Raw genomic sequence first — 21172 nt, 5'->3', positions numbered from 1 at the left:
AGGCTTTTGAGAAACCATGTTTAAATGTTCTGCTTCATAAGCAGTTTTCAGAGATCATTAGAACAAGAAAATCCTCAAGAGTAGTCAGCATGGCTTCACTGAGGTGAATTCATGATTGACCAACTTGATTAACATCTATGATGAAATGACTGGCCTCATAGACAAGGGGAGAGCAGTGAATATTGTTTACCTGCTCTTCAGCAAGGCCTTTGACACTGTCTTCCAAAAGATCCGAGTAGAGAAGTGGTTGATATACAGGCTGGATGAGCAGACAGTGAGGTGGATTGAAAATTGGCTGAATGGCCAGGTGCTGAGTGGGGGGAGCAGCAGTGCAAAGTCTAGTTGAAGGCTGGTAACGGTGTAACCCAGGGTACACCTGGAGGCCGTACTGGGTTCAATCCTGTTCAACATCTTAATTAGTGATACAGGTGATGGGGCAGAGTGTACCCTCAGCAAGTTTCCAGGTGAGACCAAACTGGGAGGAGTGGCCGATATGCCAGAGGGTCATGTTGCCATCCAGAGGGACCTGGACAGGCTGGAGGAATGGACTGACAGGAACCTCATGAAGTTCAACCAGAGAAACTGCAAAGTCCTGCCTCCAGAAAGGAGCAACCCCAGGCACTGGGATGTGTTGGGGATCACCAAGCCGGAAAACAGCTTGGCAGAAAAGGACCTGGGGGTCCTGGTGGGCACCAAGTTGAACATGAGCAGACAGCACAGTACCCTTGCTGCAAAGAAGGCTGAAGGTGTCTTGGCCAGTAGGTCAAGGGAGGTGATCTTTCCCTGCTACTCAGTGCTAGTGAGGCCATACCTGGAGTTCTGGCTCCAGTGCTGGGCTTCCCAGTACAAGGGAGATATGGACATACTGCAGAGAGTCCAAGAAAGGGTCATGAAGATGATTAAGGGTTTGGAGCATCTATCCTAGGAGGAGAGGCAGAGAGAGCTGGGACTGCTCAGCCTGGAGAAGAGAAGGCTCAAGAGGGATCTTAACAATGTATATAAATAAATACCTGAAGGGAGGGTGCGAAGGAGGGAATGGAGGCAGGCTCAGTGGTGCCCAGTGCCAGGACCAGAAGCAGCGGACACAAACTGAAACACAGGAGGTTCCCTCAGAACATCAGGAAATGTTTGGGTTTTTTTACTGTGAGGGTAACCAAGCACTGGCACAGGTTGCCCAGGGAGGCTGTGGCATCTCTGTCCTTGGAGATACTCAAAAGCCATCTGGACATGGTCCTGGTCAACTGGCTCTAAGTGGCCCTGCTGGGGCAGTGAGGTTGGACCAGATGACCACCAGAGCTTCCTTCCTACTTCAGCCATTTTGTGTGATTCTCTGATTTGGTGTCACCTTTGAATGGAATTAAACCATGAAAACCACTTAAAATCATTAAGTGATACTGAAATGTAGGTTTCCAAAGAGGTCAGTTTGGCTAAAAACATTTCAATTTGTGTGTCAAACTGATCTGGAAAAACCTCGACCAGACTTCAGGCAATCTAGTATTTCTGTTGGTTTGCATGGCATTATGTACAAGAGTTGGTACAAGAGTCCCTGGGGTGGGACAACAAAGCAGTATGTTGAAGCTGTTTGTTAGTGTAAAGCTGCAAATTGAAGTTCTAAGATTTCATTATGTTAGAGAAGGGCAACTGTAATGATTTAAATTTTAAAATATTTATTTGCTAACATCACATTTCACTTGTTATACTCTCAAGGAGGATAGGGAAATTTTATTTCTTGGTGTTACTAAAGAAATCCTATGGGTTATTCTTTGGTGTTTTCTACCTGTATTTTTTTAATATAGTGAAGCTGTTTTTAATTAAAATAGGACTTTTTTCTTCTCTTTGATGAATCACAAAGGACAAGAGGTTAATCAAATCTAAATAGCAGACCCACAATTTAGAACCATTTATAAAAATAATCATTGCAAACATCCATAGGATAAATAAATTTTTTATGTCTTCTATACATAAAGCAAGTGTGTATGGCATGTATGATGATCTTTCCTCTTTAAAGGGACATATGTTTTACAGATGCGTTTCAGGTCGAAACTGGTGAATGTAGGAAGCTAAGAATAAGTTCTGACAGTCTTGTGCTTTTGTCTTGATACAAGTGAATAAGAAAGTTATTCATGTTCTAGGTTTAAGAGTAAATACAGGCGAAGCTTTCACTTCTGAGAGTTCATCTTTAGGGACATCTTCCTTCATCCGTGGAGCTCCTCTGTCCACAGAGAATAGCATGTGGGATTGCATTTTAAGGTGAACTTCTTCATAAATGCCTGTCGACTTTGATGCCTTTTTTGAAGAGGTAGGGGACAGGAGGGGCTCATTCCTGGCCAAAGCTTTGTGGTCATATAACCCCTTGATGACATTAAATGGCAGAAGAGGATGTTTGAAGTGGGGAAGACGCAGGGAAAGAAGAACATCTGCAGTTACATGGGGTTGGGATGTTGTCAGATCTTACAGATAAATGGGCCCCCAAAGCTACCCAGGATACCTGTTTAATAGGCACAATGTGCGGAAAACACGGTCCTTACTGTTTTATCAAAAGACCAGATCTAACAAAACTTACATACCAGTGTGTTGCTACTAGATATTGAACTATTCACTTTGCTGTTGTTTGTAAGAGATGTAAATGAACATCCTGACTACTTGAGGGTGTTGAAAATTGGTTTGCTCTTTTGAAAATGGAAGAGCATGCATCTTAGTCTGCTGGCAGAGTTCTCTGAAAGATTGCTGCCTTTAGCTCCTTTAAATGCTGTCCTCACATTTCGATACAGCGGTATTTCCTCCCTCTTGGGTTTTTGTTGTGTGGTATTAATAATAACTTACAGCCTGCTTACAAAGGAGCTGCAGCGTAATAGTGGGGACCTGTCCTCTAAAAGGTTGTTTAGGCAGTGAAATCTTTGCATTAAACTCGGAGCAACAAGGTACTTGGTTTGGGTTTTTTTTAAACAATAAGTTAAAATCTTTCTTCCTCTAGCGTTTCCGACGTTGTCTTTTCCACTGCTCTTGTTCCAAAGAGCTAATTTTCTGTGCTTGTGCCTGGCATGCTGTGGTTTTTGGAGAATAACAAGTAGCATTAACAAATTAAGTTGACCATGTACGCAGCACACCAAGTGCTTTGCAGCCTCATGGGTTGAAAGGTGTGTGATAGATGAGAGCTTAGAGCAGAAATACGTCTGCCTCCGGTTGTTAACTTCTAATTGGTATTGTGCTTATATGTGTTTGAAGTATCTCCTATATTATCCTTTTTTTCTGTTTGTTTGTTTTTTGTTTTAAATTAATGCATTCTGGGTGTTTCTAGGTGCTTGCCCCATAACTTGCCCAAATTACAAGTTTAAATAGATTTTACTTGAAAAAAGTGTGTGTGAGAGGAAAAAAGCGCCATTTCATCTCCCTGGTGTTGATTACCTAAAACGCAATGTCATTCTCTGTTGTGAGACGTGAGGTGACCTCACAAGGTCTGATCTTACCTCAGGCTTAACCTGGCAGTGTTACTGGTGCTGTAGGTTGAAATGCAAGAGCGCATGAATGGTGAGTTTGGTCTGAGCTTGAGGGGCCGTATTTGGCATTACACTGATGGAACGAAACAATCTCTGCTATGGAGGTTGGTGTAAGCTGGCACTGAAATAAGTGTTATCTGTTTATCGTGATGCTCTTTATGGAGTGGCACCATACGGGCTCTTTGGGACATTGTTTTCTTGATCTTGTGCTAACTTAACGCAGTGATGATGCTTTTCTGTTCAGTGTGTCATAGCTTTAGACAGCTACAGGGCTGCATGCTACTTGTGACATGCCATTTCTCATTTCTGCCATGTCATTTAAATCCTTCTGGTGGATCTTTTGACATTTATTTAGGTTCTTGGATAAGCTTTGATTTAAGTAAAAAAAATAAATCTGTTGAGCCGTAGAAACCACAGGAGTCATCTGTCATCCAACAGCCCTTGTCAGAGTTTAGTACCAGTAAGATGAAACAGCCGTTAGGTTTTAATTTCTGCACAAGGATATGGCATGGTGGATGGCAGAGCTTCAGCCGTATACTTCAGTGCCATTTGTCCCTGTACTGCCACTCCGGCTGTTAACAAGCCGCGTGACTGTACATCTTCCAAGATACTTCAGTAGACTTTGCCTTGAAGACACTTAGTTCACAGAAGTGTTTGAATATATTTATTAAATGTTTCACCCAGTCTTTAACAAAGACATGCTTTTGTTGTTCCTGGGTGTTATCTGTAAATTAAGAAATGTTGATTAATGAACATACTTAAAACAAGCGTAGTACCTCTTGCCTTTCTCTTCCTTGTCGCTTAGCAACAGAATTTCTCCTAGTACAGTCCCCCTGAAGTGGCAGGGATTGCATCCGTGGTATCCTCCCTAATTCTTCTAGCCCTTCCTTCCTAGAAGCCTTGCTAAAAGATTTGAGTAACTTCATCAGCCCCTTGACAAACATAATAAAGCAGAATAGGATAACATGAAATAATCATTCACTTTGGCAGTGTAAACTTTGCCGAATTCATCAGAAGTCTGTTAAGCCTGATAGTGTTTATAACGAAAATTCCTCTCTTGCAAAGAATATAGCAAAGAAAAACAGCTGGGTTAGAAATTTAGAACTTTTAGCTCCTTGAAAAATATTCAGGGGATTTGTAGTGATATAATATCCTCTCATTTATGGACATCTTAATTGCACCAGACTTCCTCTGTTTCCTAACTAATAGGTGACTTAGACCGTGATCTCTGTTTCTGAATCAAATGCACAGGCTGTTTTGTCTATGTATAGGGAACCCCCCAAGCAAACAGAAATATCCACTGCTTCCCCTCAAAATTTGAGTGTTGCTGGTTTCCTTGTTGATTCCTTCCTTGCTGAAAGTGGTGGGAGTTCTGTGAAGGCAAAGGAGTTTATATACTTCTTCTGCATGGTGCTAAGTCTTGTTTTTAATAGTTCAAATCTTGGATTATGCCTTTTTAAATCTATTCTAGTGCGAGAAACAAACCTTCTGGAAATTAAAGAAGATATGGAACTGGATCCAGAGGAGAACAGCACTGTCTTCATGGGCATACTCATCAAAGGGCTAGCCAAGCTGAAAAAAATCCCTGAAACAGTGAAAGCCATCCAGGATCGCTTAGAGCAAGAACTCAAGCAGATCGTTAAGCGGTCCACAACCCAGGTGGCGGACAATGGTTACCAGCGAGGGGACAATCTTTCCCAGGAAAATCAGCCTAGGTAAGGCTATTTTAACCGCTGAACCTTGATTGCTGCAAAAAGAAGTCTGTGGAAGAGTGTTGTATCTGTTAATTGCCATTTGAAGGAATGTTTTTGCAGCAGCAGAGATCTGAAATGCCTGTGTTTCACTGAGAGGCTGATGTGCCTTGAGCACCTGAACGGCTTGGGAATTTAAGAAATGTATTTGGAAAGGGGAGGCATTGTTGCTTCTCAGCTAAGGATGTGGGAAAGGGAGATGCTTCTTTCTGTGCTTGGCCCTAGAAGAGAATCTTCTTGCTAAACAGATGTTTGAAATGCAGATTTGAAGGTGGAAACACAGCAGAAGCCAGCATTATTGAACTAGCAAGAGGTGCATAATGTTAAACACTTGATTTCTGTTATTTTTTGTAACCTAACCTTTCGTTTTAAGCAGCTTTACAACAGATTGAATTGTAATGCTGTCTCAGACTGCTGGTATGTATGGTGTAAAGAACACTTGGTGCCAAAACAAATACTATCATCTTGTGTTGCACCGAATCATGGCTTTACACTGGTGCTGATGCCAAAGAAATTTTTAAGTTTCTACGTAATATGTCTTGGAAAGAGAAGATTCAATTCAGTTATTTCAAGTGTAGCAAAGTCCAATTAAGCTGATGCAGGTGCAAAGCTTTGAAATCATATATGGAACTAATGATATCAGTAAATATATGGCCAAGTTTCTAATTGTTTTGCAGCCCCATTTATATTAATAGCAAGGTGTGGAAGCCAGCCGAGAACTATGTTTCTCCCATTCTCCAGGACTCACTAGAACTGTTCTTTGGAAAATAGGACTCCATAAGGGCTAGCTGTCACTTCTAGCTGAGATATTAATTTGTGATACTGCACATTGTAATGATCACTGTCCAAAGGGAATTAATGGTGGAAAAGAAAAATGAAAACAAAAATGTGTATCTTCATTAGATGTCATATTTGTAGTGGAAAATCGCTCCCAAGGACGAGTTTAGCTTGATAAAGACTTCTTTTTAAATTCCTATTGTTACCATTGCTGTGGAAACAATTATGTTTTGAATAATTCGTAGAGTTACGGTGCTGATAACTTGGTGAAATTACAAGCTCTTTGGGTGGGTCAGAAGGCAGACTTTTAGTTTCTGATGCCGAGAGGGAGCGTAGCATATGCTCAATATTTGTTTTATGAATCAGTCTTGAGAGGTTGTATGGCTACTGGCTGTCCACTGAAATTGATAAATTGGATCTGATCATATTTTAATGACATTAACCCACCCAAAGGATTGAGTAAGGTACAATAAAGTTTAATGGGTTTTGGCATGTGTTTAATAGGTGTTTGTGAGTCTTTAAGATGCTTACATTCTAGAGCTATGGAAGGTGTCTTGAATTCTGTTCAATAAGGAAATAATTAGAACTGATTCTAAACCTAAATCACATATGAAGTTTACAGCAAGCAGGTGAATTCATTTATATTGAAAAGAGTAAATTACAGTATGGAAAAGTATACAGCCCCTTAAATTAGCTACAGTTTTAAATCAAAACTAAGCTTCCTGCTGTCAGGAAAAAAATAAATCTGAACAGCAAGGTCCTACTGTTTCAAGAGAGCTCTGTAAGACCCCAAATTTGAGCATGGTGCAGCGCCCGAAACTGCTTAACTATTCATTAGTGTGTCAATGCTTACTTGACCTCAGGATTCAGTGTGTAAAATGTTTTTCAGTTCACCTTAAAACTAGTTGCACTTAGTTGCCTCTTAGTCTCTATCTCTGAGCTCAGTGCCTGTGTTCGGCTACTGTACTTTAAATGATATCCATAAAAATTCTCACTTCTGGCAAATAAAATGACGAATAAGATGACAGAGAGGCCTGCAGGGTCTGAGGCTGTAGGTTGAACCTTCTGCTGGACAAGTTCACTGTGGCTTGTTGGGTATGTGCAGAACAAGTTATATGCATTTCTTTGTCGCTGTGTGGTACCTCTCAAAAGTTGGCTCCTATTTTTTCCATATAAAAAGGATGACGTTTCCCTCCGCTTGAGGATGAGGCTGATAATCTGCTTGTGGAGGTTCTGGTGTAATTCCTTTTGGGACCCCCATATAACAATTATGTAAAACCCTCTCACTGTGTAAGAGAAAAATAATTTCTAGAACCTGTCCAGGAAGGTTGCACATCTGGTAACAGTCATTTCAGTTTGAACAGATCAGGTGCTGATCTTGCATTCATCTCTCTTTTTTTAATGCCCTCAGTTTGACTGCTTTCTGCCTCCTTCCCTAGTAAACTTTTCCATATCAGTTTGTGTGGCCACCTTATACATTTGTGTATAAAAAAAAAAAATACTAATTGCTCTCAAACTTTTAAGATCAAGAATTTTTTTTTTTATTGTTGTGACTCTGAAGCAACTAGCCCCCAGAGGGTAATGACATCTTTTATGCCTCTCTGGGTGCTCTCTTTGTAGAGCCAACAGGCAGTGGGCTCTTGGGACAGCTACTCAGAGCTTCATGAAGTCTGTTTTCTCACATGGAAGTCCTGTAGCCCCTCTAAGCTTGCCAGGAGCAAGTCTTGTCCATGCTATACAATGTGTTTTGTTTCAGCCTTGTTAATTGGCACGTACATGAGAATGAGCAGTGATTACGATGTTGATAATATGTGGCCTGTTTGGTTATGGATGTATTGTCATTTGATATGAGCACACAGTTTAGCTGAATAGAGAGTTGGTGTGAAATCGGAAGAGCTCATTTACTGAGGATGACACTAGCCTGGCTAAGGACCTCCAGCAGAAGGATGTTTTTCGCCGGTGGAGTCACAAAAAAAAAACCTTGCATGGCTCTGTAACACAACTGCCTCTTAGGTTTCCTAAAACATGCAACGTGGGTGCAGTCATGTAGGATAACGCACTTGGAATAGGCCTAACTAAATGGTACATCTTTGTAAGATACTTTGCTATGAATATAAACCCTCTTTACTAATGTGCGTTTACCCTCATGAAAAGTGAGGGTGTATCATTATATGAAGATAGTAAAAGATATATTCACATCATTATATGAAGATAGTAAAACTTGGTAAAGGACAGTAGTAGGTTTCTAGTAGTTCCCTGTCACTGGTGGAAGATAATCGTGAAAACTGTGCTTGAATCTCACCTAGTTGCAGCTGACCTTGACTTTAATTTAAGTGGCCTTTTCTTAAAGTCAAGGTAAATTTTCTAAAATTTTTAGATATCTGTGTTTGGAACAAGTTTATGAAAAAGGGCTTAAATGCTATTGACTTATCCTTAATGAGAGGCTTATTAGAGCATGCTTAGTACCTGCATGTTTAGAAATATTGTATCTTGGGTTGTGGAGGACAAGGTATTGTAGAAGAGGCCATGTTGCGTTAGCTTGGGGTACTGCTATATCTTAATGAACCTGTGGATCTCTTCTGAATTATGGAAGGTTGCTGATTTTAGGACAGTAATAATCTGGACATACGCCTACTTGGGGGCCAGATTTATGGGACAAGATTTTCATAGGGATGCATTGCCATAGCTTGACTTGTAGTTGAAAATAACACCCAGGAAGAGGAGCTGTATTGATAGTTTTGCTACTAAATCCTATCGATTGGGTTCTACTTGCTTTTCCCTACATGCTCATAATACACTTCCAGCTTTTTACGTCATCTAGAGGCTTTAAAATAAATAAAGAAATTACATACACGACAACACTCTGACCAGGCAAAGGACATTACTGCTGCTAAAAATGCATGAATTGTCATTAGTGACCTCGTTCAGGTGTCAGCAGTCACTCTGCATCAATTCATTCTCTGTTACTGCCCAGACAATAGGAGTTGCTTCCGGGTGTGAGTTGCTGTCTCTCAACATATTTACCATATTTCTCGGTGAAGGGCTTATGAGATTGCTTTGACAAATTGCCTAAGTCGGTCTCCTGTCATCCTCTGTGTGTGTTCCGCTTGGGTCACTCAGTGCTGCAACCCCATATGCATAAAATCTAGGCCATATTATTTTATGCTGTTTTGTCTTGTTGGCTGTCTGGCACGGAATGTGCCTGTGTCTCTTTTAGGTCACCTTGTTTCAAAAATGACCTGACAGATTTGGAAGACTTTTAGAAAAAAAGAAAATAGAGCTAATAGGCGCGGGCTAATTTGAAAATAGGGAGATGTGGCAATATGATGTGATTAAGAATGGAAAATATAATGGGGTGGTAGTTAGCACCACCGAAGAACAGAGACGGGTGAGATTTCATGTCTATCAGTCTGTAACATGAGAACAGGGAGACACTGGAATGGAAAACCAAATAATTCTGTTCAGTATAATATTACAGAATCACAGAATCATTAAGGTTGGAAAAGACCTATAATATTATTTCAGTAATAGCTCCATAAGCGAGTTGATAATGTGAGGTCTGGCTCACCTAGGGACAATAAAAATGAATTTGTCAAACTCTCCAGCTAGTTTGGTTCTGCAAAATTGTACCTTCCTGGGGTAAAAAGAAGGTATAGAGGTAACTACATTTTCATTTATAATGGGATGATAATAGAAGTTGGGCTTGCAGTGGTAATTTTTCTCAGTGGTATATAATTAACTTGCTCCCGTAATGTTATCTTTTTTGGCATTTCAACCAAGGTTGTAAGTTCCTCCAACATGAGATTCCTCATTTATCCACATTTCTTTTACATGTTTTTCCTCCTGTTTTTGTCTGGCTTCTGGCTGACCCGCCACTTTACCCAGCTGCCTCTGTCATTTGCTATAAGAAGTTCTATATATCTCTTAGGGGTTGTTGAAGCAATAGTTGCCTCTCCCATGTCTTAGAGTAGGTTGGAGAAGATCATAGAATAGTTTGAGTTGGAAGGGACCTTTCAAGGTCATTTAGTCCAACCCCCCTGCAGTGAGCAGGGACATCTGCAACTAGAGCAGGTTGCTCAGAGCCCCGTCCAACCTGACCTGGGATGTTTCCAGGGATGGGGCATCTACCACCTCTCTGGGCAACCTGGGCCAGTGTTTCACCACCCTTATTGTCAAAAATTTCTTCCTTAGATCTAGTCTGAATCTGCCCTCTCCTAGTTTTAAACCATCACTCCGTGTCCTATCGCAACATGCCCTGCTAAAAAGTCTGTCCCCATTTTTCTTCTAAGCCCCCTTTAAGTCCTGGAAGGCTGCACGAAGGTTTCCCCAGAGCCTTTTCTCCTCCAGGCTGAACAACCCCAACTCTCTCAGCCTGTCCTCACCGCAGAGCTGTTCAACCCTCAGAGCATTTTTGTGGCCCTCCTTGATACCTGCTTAACAGCAATGGAGGGTGCTTTTCAGGCAGCCTCATCTGCATATTGTCCTGTCTCCTTCACTGATAACATTGGTGATGGGCTAACAGTAGTTAGGGAAGGAGGCAGATGTATAGGTCTTCCCACAGGAGCAGCTTCTCATTTTCACTTGGAAAGGGTAGTCATTAAGCTTTATACAAAGCCTAAATGGAGGAGAATGGCTTTTCTTCCACATTGGACTTTCCTATATTGAAAATGTAATAATGTTAATATCGATAATAGCTGTCTTTTCTGGTGTTGTCTTTACCATCATGTCCTGTATACTTCTGTTTAACCCTTGTCAGGGTCTTATTTAAATTTGTAAAGACCTGTAAAAAAGCAGTGTTTTATCTCTTAGTACCAACAACACTTTTCTTTAGGCATTTGTTGCTATTCTTAAATATGGAGAAAATTGAAATACAGATCAGTTTCTTTTTGATTGCTTAAATATGTGTCTTATTTCTATAGTCACTTAAGGTATGGCAATATTAATGTCCCTGTGTTTCTTATGAGTACCTTGATTCCTAAACACATCTTCGTTTTTAATATGACACAAATCTGGTCACTTGACCTGTTCTGCTGTGCCTCACTCCCCTCTCAGACTTATCTGATGGCTTTTTCTGTTGAATCAAGGTGCTCTTCTGCTTAACCAGTTGAGCTGTGTAGTTGATGTCATTGTTAGGTGAATGACCCATGTGAGATCCCCAAGAGATTGCAGTATAATGCTGTGCGTATATATCTATATATGTAAAATTTTACTATATGAATGCAACACAGTAAGCTGATAGGCTTTTTTTTTTTTTTTAAAGCAATAGCCAGCTTCTCTCCTTTGCAGACTAGAAGTTAGGTGAGTTAGTGAGGTAGATGGTGTTAGCCACAACATCATGCCCGGCTACTCTTACTGTCTGGTGATAACAGCAGCAAATGTGCAACAGCTTCTTAATTACACCAGTTAACTATCCAGCTGCTGGCTTAAACCGCTGCTGAAAGTGGATGTATGCAGATATTCAGCACTCTGAAATGAAGTGGCCAAGGCATGAACGCACGCCTTATTAGTGATTGCGAACTAAGACAGAAGACTGAAGTGTGGCGGTTAAAGAGTGGGTGCAGCTCCGATTCTGCTGCAGATTGTCTGTCCTGCTCTGGGGATAGAACTTCTGATGGGTAGACACAGAAAGCATGTGCTAACTCTTAAGCTGCTGCAGTTAAATGTGATGGAGACTGTCTGTCAGAGCTAGAAAGTGCCTAACATATGGATTTGGGAAGTGTTATCTTCACATTTTGTTGGGGTTGCATGTGAACTTGAATTGCTCATTAAACGACAGCGAACTTGATCAGAATTTTTCTTTTCCCAAATAATAAAAGATGTGATGAGTCATTACCTTATCACAAAATATTCAGGACTTTGCAGTGGTACATCAATTACAATAATTGGGCAGTAAGGAAGCCATAGGAGCAAGATAAAGTGTAGTACAATTAAATAAGGTTATAGCCGTACCACCTTCCATATTGTAGGAAAATCTTGATAACTGACAAAGTTGATGAGGCTTGATAATTTAGGTTTCTGATTTTTTTTTTGTTGTTTAAAACCTTCCATGCTACTTGTTTCATAATTCCAAATAAGTATCTTGTATTCCGTTTGTATGGGTAAGTCAATTTTTATTGAATTTATACTCCTAGTTCTGGGGAAAAAGCAGGTAGTCTCCCTCCCTGTGTGCAGCTCTGTCTGGGAACTTAGTGTCCTCTAATATTATGGTACTGAAGTAAGTACTAACTACACTCTCTATCCTATACACCCAAGTACAACACGTTAAAGGTGAGCAACTCTGGTAGAGGAGAGAGTGAGAAGGAATATCCTCAGAAGTATTTAGGTACCAGACCTCGGCTGCTAATAGCTTAAGTTTGTCACCTGAAGCCCAGAGAGGGTTTGAAGCTAGGTGACCTCCCTGCTTGCATGCAACATCTGTCACAAAATAGGGTATGAAGTCACAGTATTCTGACTTCTGGCCCGCTGCTCTGATGTGTTGCGTGACAGCATGCCTCTGGTGTCTTCTGGAAACTGAATGGAGATTGTCTTGATGGTTTACAGGTTACTGCTGGAGCTGCTAGAGCTTCTCTTTGACAAATTCAACGCGGTGGCTGCTGCGCACTCTGTTGTCCTTGGACACCTTCAGCAAACAGTGGCCTCGCCTTGCAGCCAGTATGATGGCGATATCAAGCTCTATGACATGGTTGATGTGTGGGTGAAGATTCAAGATGTCTTGCAGGTAAGAATCCTTCAGGTGGGTACATTTTCACGTTGGAAAAGCTTTTATAACCTGAATACCAGAGAATATCTGTCATACTCAAGAGGCAGCTGTACTGGAATTTGTCTTGATTTTTGGTAAGTGTCCACATTTATAACAGCCTGTTGAACTCCAGAGAGCTTAAATAGCAGCAAAAAAAAAAAAAAGTGTGGATTCATCCTTATGGTGTATGGAACAGTTGATTCCTTTTGCTTACCAAGTGATTTATCAGAAGCTTTCAAACAGTGACATTTTTGTTCTGTGTTACCATGTCATGCCTGTCTTATAAAGTGTCACAGCTCTAATCGCTTGTCTTCTCTTGTCATTATAGCTTGGTTATAGTCAGCTGAGACACTTGCTGCCAGCATGTTTTCAGGGAATTCTTACTTGATTCTTTTTCTTAACTGTAGCGTACTAAAGCTGTACCTTGCTTAGGCTTTATTCTGGTACCATGCCTGTCACCTTAGTATCTGAGACTCAAAAGCAGCAGAGCTATCATCTGTCACATGTCTGTTCTCTCGTTCTTGCTGAGAGGCTAACACATGCACATTAGATTTTTTTAATTTATTTATTTTGGAATTGCCTTTATATATAGTACACAGATGAACACCTCACGCAGTATTTGGTAGAAGAGGTCAAAGAAATGAGCCTGGCATTATTTACAAGAGGGGCAAGATTTATGATGGTCATTCCACCTCTGGCCTGTTAATGAAAAATGCTCTCTGCCTCCTAGTCTAACACAGTTTTTCACTGTAGGGCCTAGGTCTGTTTAGCTGTTGCTCTAAAGGTTTGTTTGACTGTGCAGTGATACACACAGTTGGGTTTTTTTTGCTTACACAAATACAGCCAACTGTGTGCATGGTGTGAATTTAGGTACTTCTTGAATGTGGTGGATGTAAGGTGTGGGCCTTTGATCATGTCTACTGTCTCCTTACCCACTTGTTTTTCCAGAGGAGCTAGTATTTTTGTTAAAGAAGTCTTGCTCAGTTTTCTCCATGATACAATTTTTCACTTTCCTTCAATGTTCTTGCAAAAATTTGGTTGGTAATGTTCAGCCAGAGGTTAATGATGGGTTTTCTAAGCAAAAGAATGTCATAGAATTGAAGCTGTCTGGCTCCATTGAAGAGAAGAATTGAATGGATGGACATGAGGAAAGGGCTTGGCATGGGCTGTCTGCAGCCATCTTACTGTCACTCATGAGGTCTAGAAAAGCTTCAAGAGCTTTGATTTCTGCAGACTTTGCTGTAGGTAGACGAAGTCTTGGGAGTAAGAATCCTCCAAGATTTTATCTTCCGTGAAGCAGAATGACAGGGCAGGTAATTATCACTGATAATTCCCTTGTCAGTGAGAGTTTGTGGTGGCTTCATTCCTTGTGAGTGGTGAAATTGGGAGTGAGTTATACTGGCTATCCCAAACCAACATTGATAAAACTTCTATAGAGAAGCATGCATAGGTGTGCACAGATATATAGAGAGAATGTGCTTGCTGTGTTGGGGAGAAAATATTTGACCAAACTTTCTGTATAATATGTGTTAAAAACCCACTTGTAAAGGTTTTGTTGCCATTGGCCTGTGCTGTGGCTTAACCCAGCAGGCAGCTGAACACCACACAGCCTCTCCCTCGGGGGAAAAAAGTAAAATTTGTGGGTTGAAATAAAGACAGTTTAATAGGACAGAAAATGAACAGATAATAATAATAATGATGAAAAGAATATACAAAATAAATGATGCACAATGCAATTGCTCACCAGCCACTGACCGATGCCCAGCTAGTTCCTGAGCAGCATCTTGCCCCGCCCAACTCCCCCAGTCTATATACTGAGCATGGTGTCGGCTGGTATGGAATGTCCCTTTGGCCAGTTGGGGTCAGCTGTGTCCCCTCCCAGCTTCCTATACCCCCAGCCTCCTCGCTGGCAGGGCAGCATGGAGCTGAATAGTCCTTGACTGCTTAGCAACAACTAAAACTGTCAGAGTGGTAACAACATTATTTTCATCCCAAGTCCAAAACACAGCACAATACCAGCTACTAGGAAGAAAATTAACTCTATCCCAGCCAAAACCAGGACAGCCTGACAGCATGGGTGTCAGAGAGAGTCAGAAAAGCTTCCAAAAGAGCTTTTTCAATCCAGAAAAGTAGCATTTTAAGATCCATAATCTCTTGCTGGTTTAGGATAAGAGATGAGCACTGACTGACGTGGAAAGGAGGAAATCTTCTGTGTCTTTGTTCAAAATCTTGTGGATTTTTTATGCATTATTTTCATTGGTGTGAATTAAAAGTTTTTTACCTTACGGTGTAAGAAAACCTCTGATCCCAAGACTAAATTATTTCCATCCTGTTTTATCCAATAAGGATATTTTTTTGAGAGGAGATATTAACGTTTGTGGCAGGTGAAGCTGAAAACTCAGTTTTAAAAGTGTTTATTTAAATGTGCCTCCTGTTGGGGGAGGATGAATATTTGGAGGAAGTTGGTTCGTGGCGGGGTGCATCAGGGAAATGATGCAATTCCTGCAGACTGTGATTCTTTACTGAGTGGTCAAACGTTGGCAGAGGCTGCCCAGGGAGATGGTGGAGTCACCATCACTGGAAGGGTTCAAAAAACATGTGGATGTGGCACTTCGGGGCATGGTGGTGTTGGGTTGATGGTTGGACTTGATGCTCTTAGAGGTCTTTTCCAACCTGAATGATTCTGTGAATCTGTGAATGAAATTTATTCATCATGCTAGAACAATATCACGTGACGCTGCAATTCACAAAAGGATAATCTTTTGCACATGTATGTTGTGCATCTCTGCAGGTGAAATACTTTGCAGCAAGTTTATCTCTTTGTAGTTCTGTACAAAAGTAATAATGTGCGCTCATGGTGGGCTGGAAATTGTCCTTTGTGGGAAGTGAGAGTTGTTTTCAGTAGCCTGTTTTTGTAGCTGGATTTCTGAATGCTTCCTAATAGCTGCGCCAAGCACTGCAGTGTAGTATTAGATAGGTGCAATGTTTAGATACTGAACATGCAGATATTATATATTTTTGACCTTCTCTGAGAATGGAAGAATAATACTGAACTTGTCAGGGGGAAGACAGAGTGACCTTTTAGAGTTGGGTACCAGAGCGCTAGAAAACAAACAAACAAAAAAATCAGTTTGTCAAAATATTAGAGCAGCCTTGTTCAGGAAAACACAGTTTGAAGTTATTTACTTGTACTGGAGCCAGCTTAGCCTGTAGTTGTATTGCCATACCAACAGGAGAGATTTGAAACTTGTTTAAGTTTTAACTTGGCATTTTGTGCATGGAGCTAAATTAGCTCTTCAGCGTAGGAGTGGTGGAATATCCTTCTGAAGAGCATAATTACTGCAGGACCAAGTACTCGGCTGGAGAGAACTGAGCTGTGTTACTACGGCAGTTAGTGGTGTACTGACATGAATAGTTGCTTCAGGACAATGCAATGAAGAAATTCTGAGGTTTTCTGGCATAATTCAATGTATATGCTGCATCATAGTAATCCAAATTGTGAAGGCTGTGCTGTGTGAAAGGCACAGTGGTGCGTATGCTTGGGAAGAAGACGGAAGGTTTTGGGTGCAGCGTAGTCTTTCTGTGGTGTTTTACTTGTTCAGTCTAGGCCAAATCTCCTTAACCCAGATAAGGGCTTTTTTGTCCTGTTTTATTAGTGTCAGGGGACCGACAGCTGGTGGACATGCTGTAGCAGTCACTCGGGCTTGTGGTGATGGATTTTCCTTGCTGTTAACTATGGCACAGAACTTTCAACAATTCTTTCACTTTTTTTAGCACTGTCTTTTGATACCACGATGAGAGAGAGAGGCACCTGTCCCTGCTGAATAATACCAGTGTCATTCAGCTTCTTCAGAAATGTCACCTTTCTAGTGATGGGATGATCACCCTGGAAGCTGTTTTGTATCAGTGCGGTACCCCACTGCTAGAGAAAATACCAAAGACATCTCCATGTATACTCAGAATCCTGTTATCAGCTTAGGCTGGTCCTATTTGCCTCCAAGGAAGAGATCATCTCTCTTTTTGTGTTGGTGGTTGATGCATCTCAATTTTTTGAGAGTGGTCTATATCTGTTTTCTTGCCTTTACAGAAGAGAGGGAAAATCACATATATGCTGTGGGACATATATCATGTCTTTAGCAGGCTGTCTGGTGGTCTATCTACTGAGAAGACACTGCCAATTATTACTTTCCTTCTTTGGGGTCTTCTGTCTAATGCTTTCAGTTGTTTTCCAAAAATGGTGTGATTTAGCAGCCTAAACATTGCTGAAACACTGTAAGGAAACTGAGCAAGAGAAATTGAAGCCTACTCTCTGCCCACACAGTACTGTTCTGCTACTGCAGAGTTGGAGATATCAGAAACTGTTGCTTGAGAAAGCCTCTCTCTTCGCATGTTGTGCTCCTCTGTCCAGAGGCTGTGTGACATATCCTTCCTTCTAAAGAGGAACGCACTCAAGTGCCAGATTTGAGCAGGGAGAGCAGTTGTGCAGTGCACAGCTAGGTCTGGTGGCCAGCAACGTGAGCGATCTTGCAGGAAAGCTGCACTTAAATTGTATTTGCTGTGCCATACTTCTCCCTGAGTACTGCTAGAGCACTTGGAGATATATTTGATGGCTCTACTGCTGTAAGCTGAGCCACTCTGTGATTTTGTAAGTGAATTAATGGCAAAAAGTGTTGGTCCTCTTAGGCACACAGGTGAGCAGGAGAAAGACAGTGGAGTTCAGCAGTCTTAGTACTCAATTTACCCCACTACATCCTCATGGAAAAGGTGTAGAGGTTTCAACTCCATGCCAGTCTATGCAGATCTAAGCCAGATGTGCGGTGATCCCATCTATTCTTTTTCCACAGCCCAGGACGCTTCCCTTGCTCTGGCAGTGTTGCTCATTTTCCCAACAGTGATTTAATTTAAGGGAGTTATTTGGCCAAGTATTTTCTGCTGGCTGCCTTCTCTGCTTGCTCAGGTCCTTGAACTGCATTAGTGTTGGCACAAGAGTGAGCGAGAGGGAATGCACTGCGAAAGAGAGGGTTTATCCTTGCAACTGCAGTTTTCATCAGCCTAAATTGCTGTGTGGAGCGGCACCTTGAGGTACCGACTCACACGAAAACAAGGTGGGTTTTGCTCTTACCCTGGGTGGCTCAGCACAGGTCTGACAGCTGTGCAAAACACTTACTAAAATGGCTTATGATGTTGAGAGCAGGAGCTTAGGAATGATGACCAGTTGTGAGCTCTGAATCGCTCAGCAGTCTTGATGGTGTCTGACTCTTCAGTTAAATAAGTGTGTCCTGGAATAGATAGTGAAATCTCTTTTTGCATTTAAAGGATGAATGGACTATTTGTGACACAGTTAATACTTGTAAAGTAGAATAAGATTCTTGGATGAGAGGTGTTAGTGTTAATGTGCCACAAATACTGTTTGAAATGTCAGAGCAATATATGAAATTGCTGTTGCATTTGGGAAGTTCACCAGGTAATATTTTGAACCTGAAGTAGCGTTACTTCAGAAAGTCTCTTTACAGAAATCTAATGGTTTTCTGGTTGTCCTCAAAATATGCCTGACTATTTCTGGTTCCTTTTAAATGGACTTAAATGTGGGGAACTGATGCCCTTGAACTCCTGACTGGTTTGTCTCATTAATGCTCGTCTCTTGTTTAGCTGAGGACGATGGTCATGAGAGTGATTTGACTGCAGCTTTTGAAAGATACAGTTTCAGTCAATCTTGAGTGTGTGAAGGTGGGAGAGAGCATTCTGCTCTCCAGGACGCTGATATTTATGGAATTTGGATGATTAAAGTAGGTCACTTGGCACCTTCCCTACCCCTCCCTCCCATTTCTTATTTGAAGTGAACTTAGAGCATGCATTAAGAAATCCAGTGCAGTGAGTGTTACACAACTTTTTTTTCTGCAAATATGTACTACTGAGAGCATGAGAACTTCTGTGAAAGTTCATGGTCCAGGAAGGGTGTCACCTTTCTGAATCTAGGATGGGACAAGATTATTTTGCAGGAAGGTATTTCTTTAAATTTTGGTCTTGCCAAGAAGGTATGGAATGTCCCACCTCACTCTTCTGTTAATCTGTTTTATAGATTTGCTCCAATTTACCTAATAATTCAAGTCTTCTCCTTACATTTTTGACATGGAAAGTAATTTGGTACCTTTCTTAAGCTCTTAAGAAGGTGCACTTGGAATTCAGGATGGTGGAAATCACCTTGATGAAGGTGAAAAAGTGTGTCAGCAACTGCAAAGAGATTTCATAGCACTGGGATGTGTTATGCAGCTAGAAGGGCAAAGAACAAGATTAGCAATGGCATCCTGTCCTTTTAAAAGCAAAGAATATGAAGTAGAAATGCACAAAATCGATTTGTTTTGTTTTTAACTGGATGATTCTGGCTGAAGTGAAGTGTGTTTAAAACTAACTGAATTGCTTTGGTAACAGGTACCTGGAAGAGGTCCAGAGCTGAGCTGGCTACGAATATTGGATTATTGTCTTTCCCAGGAATGGTCCTTGTTAACTGAACTGTGCTGTATTAGCATGGTGACACAGCAGAAGTTTGTGCAAATACTGTTGCATTAACAGCTTTTGTTTCGAGAGTCATTTTTTCCTGGAGCTGTTGATCCAATGTATTTCATAAACACTAACGTTTACTCTAAAGTTCAAAGAGATAAAGCCCTGCATAAAAATGAATTGTTTGAACAGTGTACAGTCACTTGTGCATTTTATTGCCAAAGAGGTCACCGAGCTTATGGTTTGGGAGATTTTAAAAAAGATTAGCTCATTTAATGAAATGTTTGCAGGTATATGAGCAAGGAAATAACTCATCCTCTTCTGTCCATGCTGTAGAGCATCAAGCTGCTCTGTACGTGAAGGGCTCTTCGTTTCAGGTGGATTTTCCTTTTAATAGTTGAGCATAGTTACAAAGTTAGAGTTTTAAAGGGTTTTGGAGTTTTTGCCTAAATATTTAAGTAGCTAAATCGACATGAATTGAAAACATACACTTAGACTGTCTTCTGAAGGAGGAAGAAGATGCATAGATTCTTGTAATGAGCCCCATCAGTAAATAACTTCAAAAAGCTGTTTGGCATAGCTGTGAAAGTAGAAGTCAGCTCTGTTAGGTGTTAGGCTGAGAGAAAGTCTGCGCTGAGGAAAAGGTTGGGAATACAGAATGGGGGAATGACATGTTTCCTACTTCAATATTTGGCAGTTGGAATGAAACCTGTGCCTTCTGAATCCTGGACCATTGTCGAATGCTTTCTAATTTATATGAGTTGATAGCACAGAATTTTTTGCAGCCTTTGTTTCGGTGATGTCACTTGGAAGCCCTTCTTTTGCAAGCTGAAAGTTTGCTGAGAACGGCTAAGAAGGTTGCGAAATGGCCATCACACCTGATGTGCAGTCTGTGTTTCACATTGCCAACAGGAATATGGGTATTCTAAATAAAGTGTGCAAAATTTCCAGCCTGTAAATTGCTTGTTAGCCTTCATCTTCTTGGAACTGTTAATTGATGGGTTGATGTCAAAGAAATGGAAACTTGGCTGCACGTATGTGCGGCATCTTTCATTTTAACCATTCCCCTAGATTCTTGAACGGTTTTGTTAGGTCTGATGTGCTTTTTTATTTTTGATTACTATCAGTGTCCGCTGCACTTTATTCCTGCTGTCAGCTAGAATTAGGAGAGACTGCAAGTAGTTCATCAGCATTTGTAGACATGTTTTATAGGACTATAAAACCATGTCTCTTTTGATGTGCTGAGCTTATTCACACTTAGACCCCGTGTGACTGGCTTTAAAGGCAGTGAGTGGTACTCTTACTAGCATCATAAAAATACTGTGAACGGAAAAGGCCAAACGCTCATCATGTCCTCACTGCAAGACGTCCAATCTGACAGCAGTGCATGAAGGATTCATGCAGGCAAATTCCTGCTAATGTTAGAGAGTAGCTGATAGCTGAGGGAAATGTTTGGAAACTGTTTTGCTTAAAAGCCTTTCTGCTCCCGTGCTGTGTGCTTGCTGTGTTTACCATGCATGACATTTACAAAAGTGTAAGGTAGAATCTATTTTTTTCCTAAAGTTTACTAGCTTTTGCCATTTCTTTCCTGATATGAAACTTCAACTTTGTTTTGGGGGCCTGCATTGCTGTTTTTTCAGTAATTAGTTGTGATGTAGGAAACTACAGAATTACATTAGCAAAACCTTTTTGAAAATTTCTCTTTCTGTTATCTTATTTTGCTTGTTTTTTTGCTCAGACAGGCATGTTTGTAGGTGAGTCCCTAGCAATGAAAGGCCACGTGCGTCGAGAAGCTCATCCTTGCTCAGATAGCAGCTGTCAAGGTTATATCTGCTACGTTCAGAAGCGGCTGCAAGGGTTTTCATTTCTCTTCTTTCTCATTCATTGTGCAAGCCATGCTACTTGCCTGT

At 41.0% G+C, this 21172-nt stretch overlaps 1 protein-coding gene across 1 annotated transcript in view; it reads left to right on the top strand.

The window, feature by feature from the left end:
• EXOC4 (exocyst complex component 4) overlaps positions 1–21172 on the top strand; it is a gene marked incomplete at both ends in the record, with an annotated part of 415129 nt that overhangs the window by 52664 nt on the left and 341293 nt on the right. The window contains 2 exons of the mRNA XM_081999953.1: positions 4969–5212; positions 12566–12743. Of these exons, the coding sequence (XP_081856079.1) occupies positions 4969–5212; positions 12566–12743 (422 nt within the window). The remainder of the gene's footprint in view (positions 1–4968; positions 5213–12565; positions 12744–21172) is intronic.

Source organism: Phaethon aethereus (assembly GCF_964289735.1).
Source record: "Phaethon aethereus genome assembly, chromosome: 1".
NCBI lineage: Eukaryota > Metazoa > Chordata > Aves > Phaethontiformes > Phaethontidae > Phaethon > Phaethon aethereus.
The sequence above is the reverse complement of the archived record's forward strand: the minus strand, read 5'-3'. Positions and strand labels throughout refer to the sequence as shown.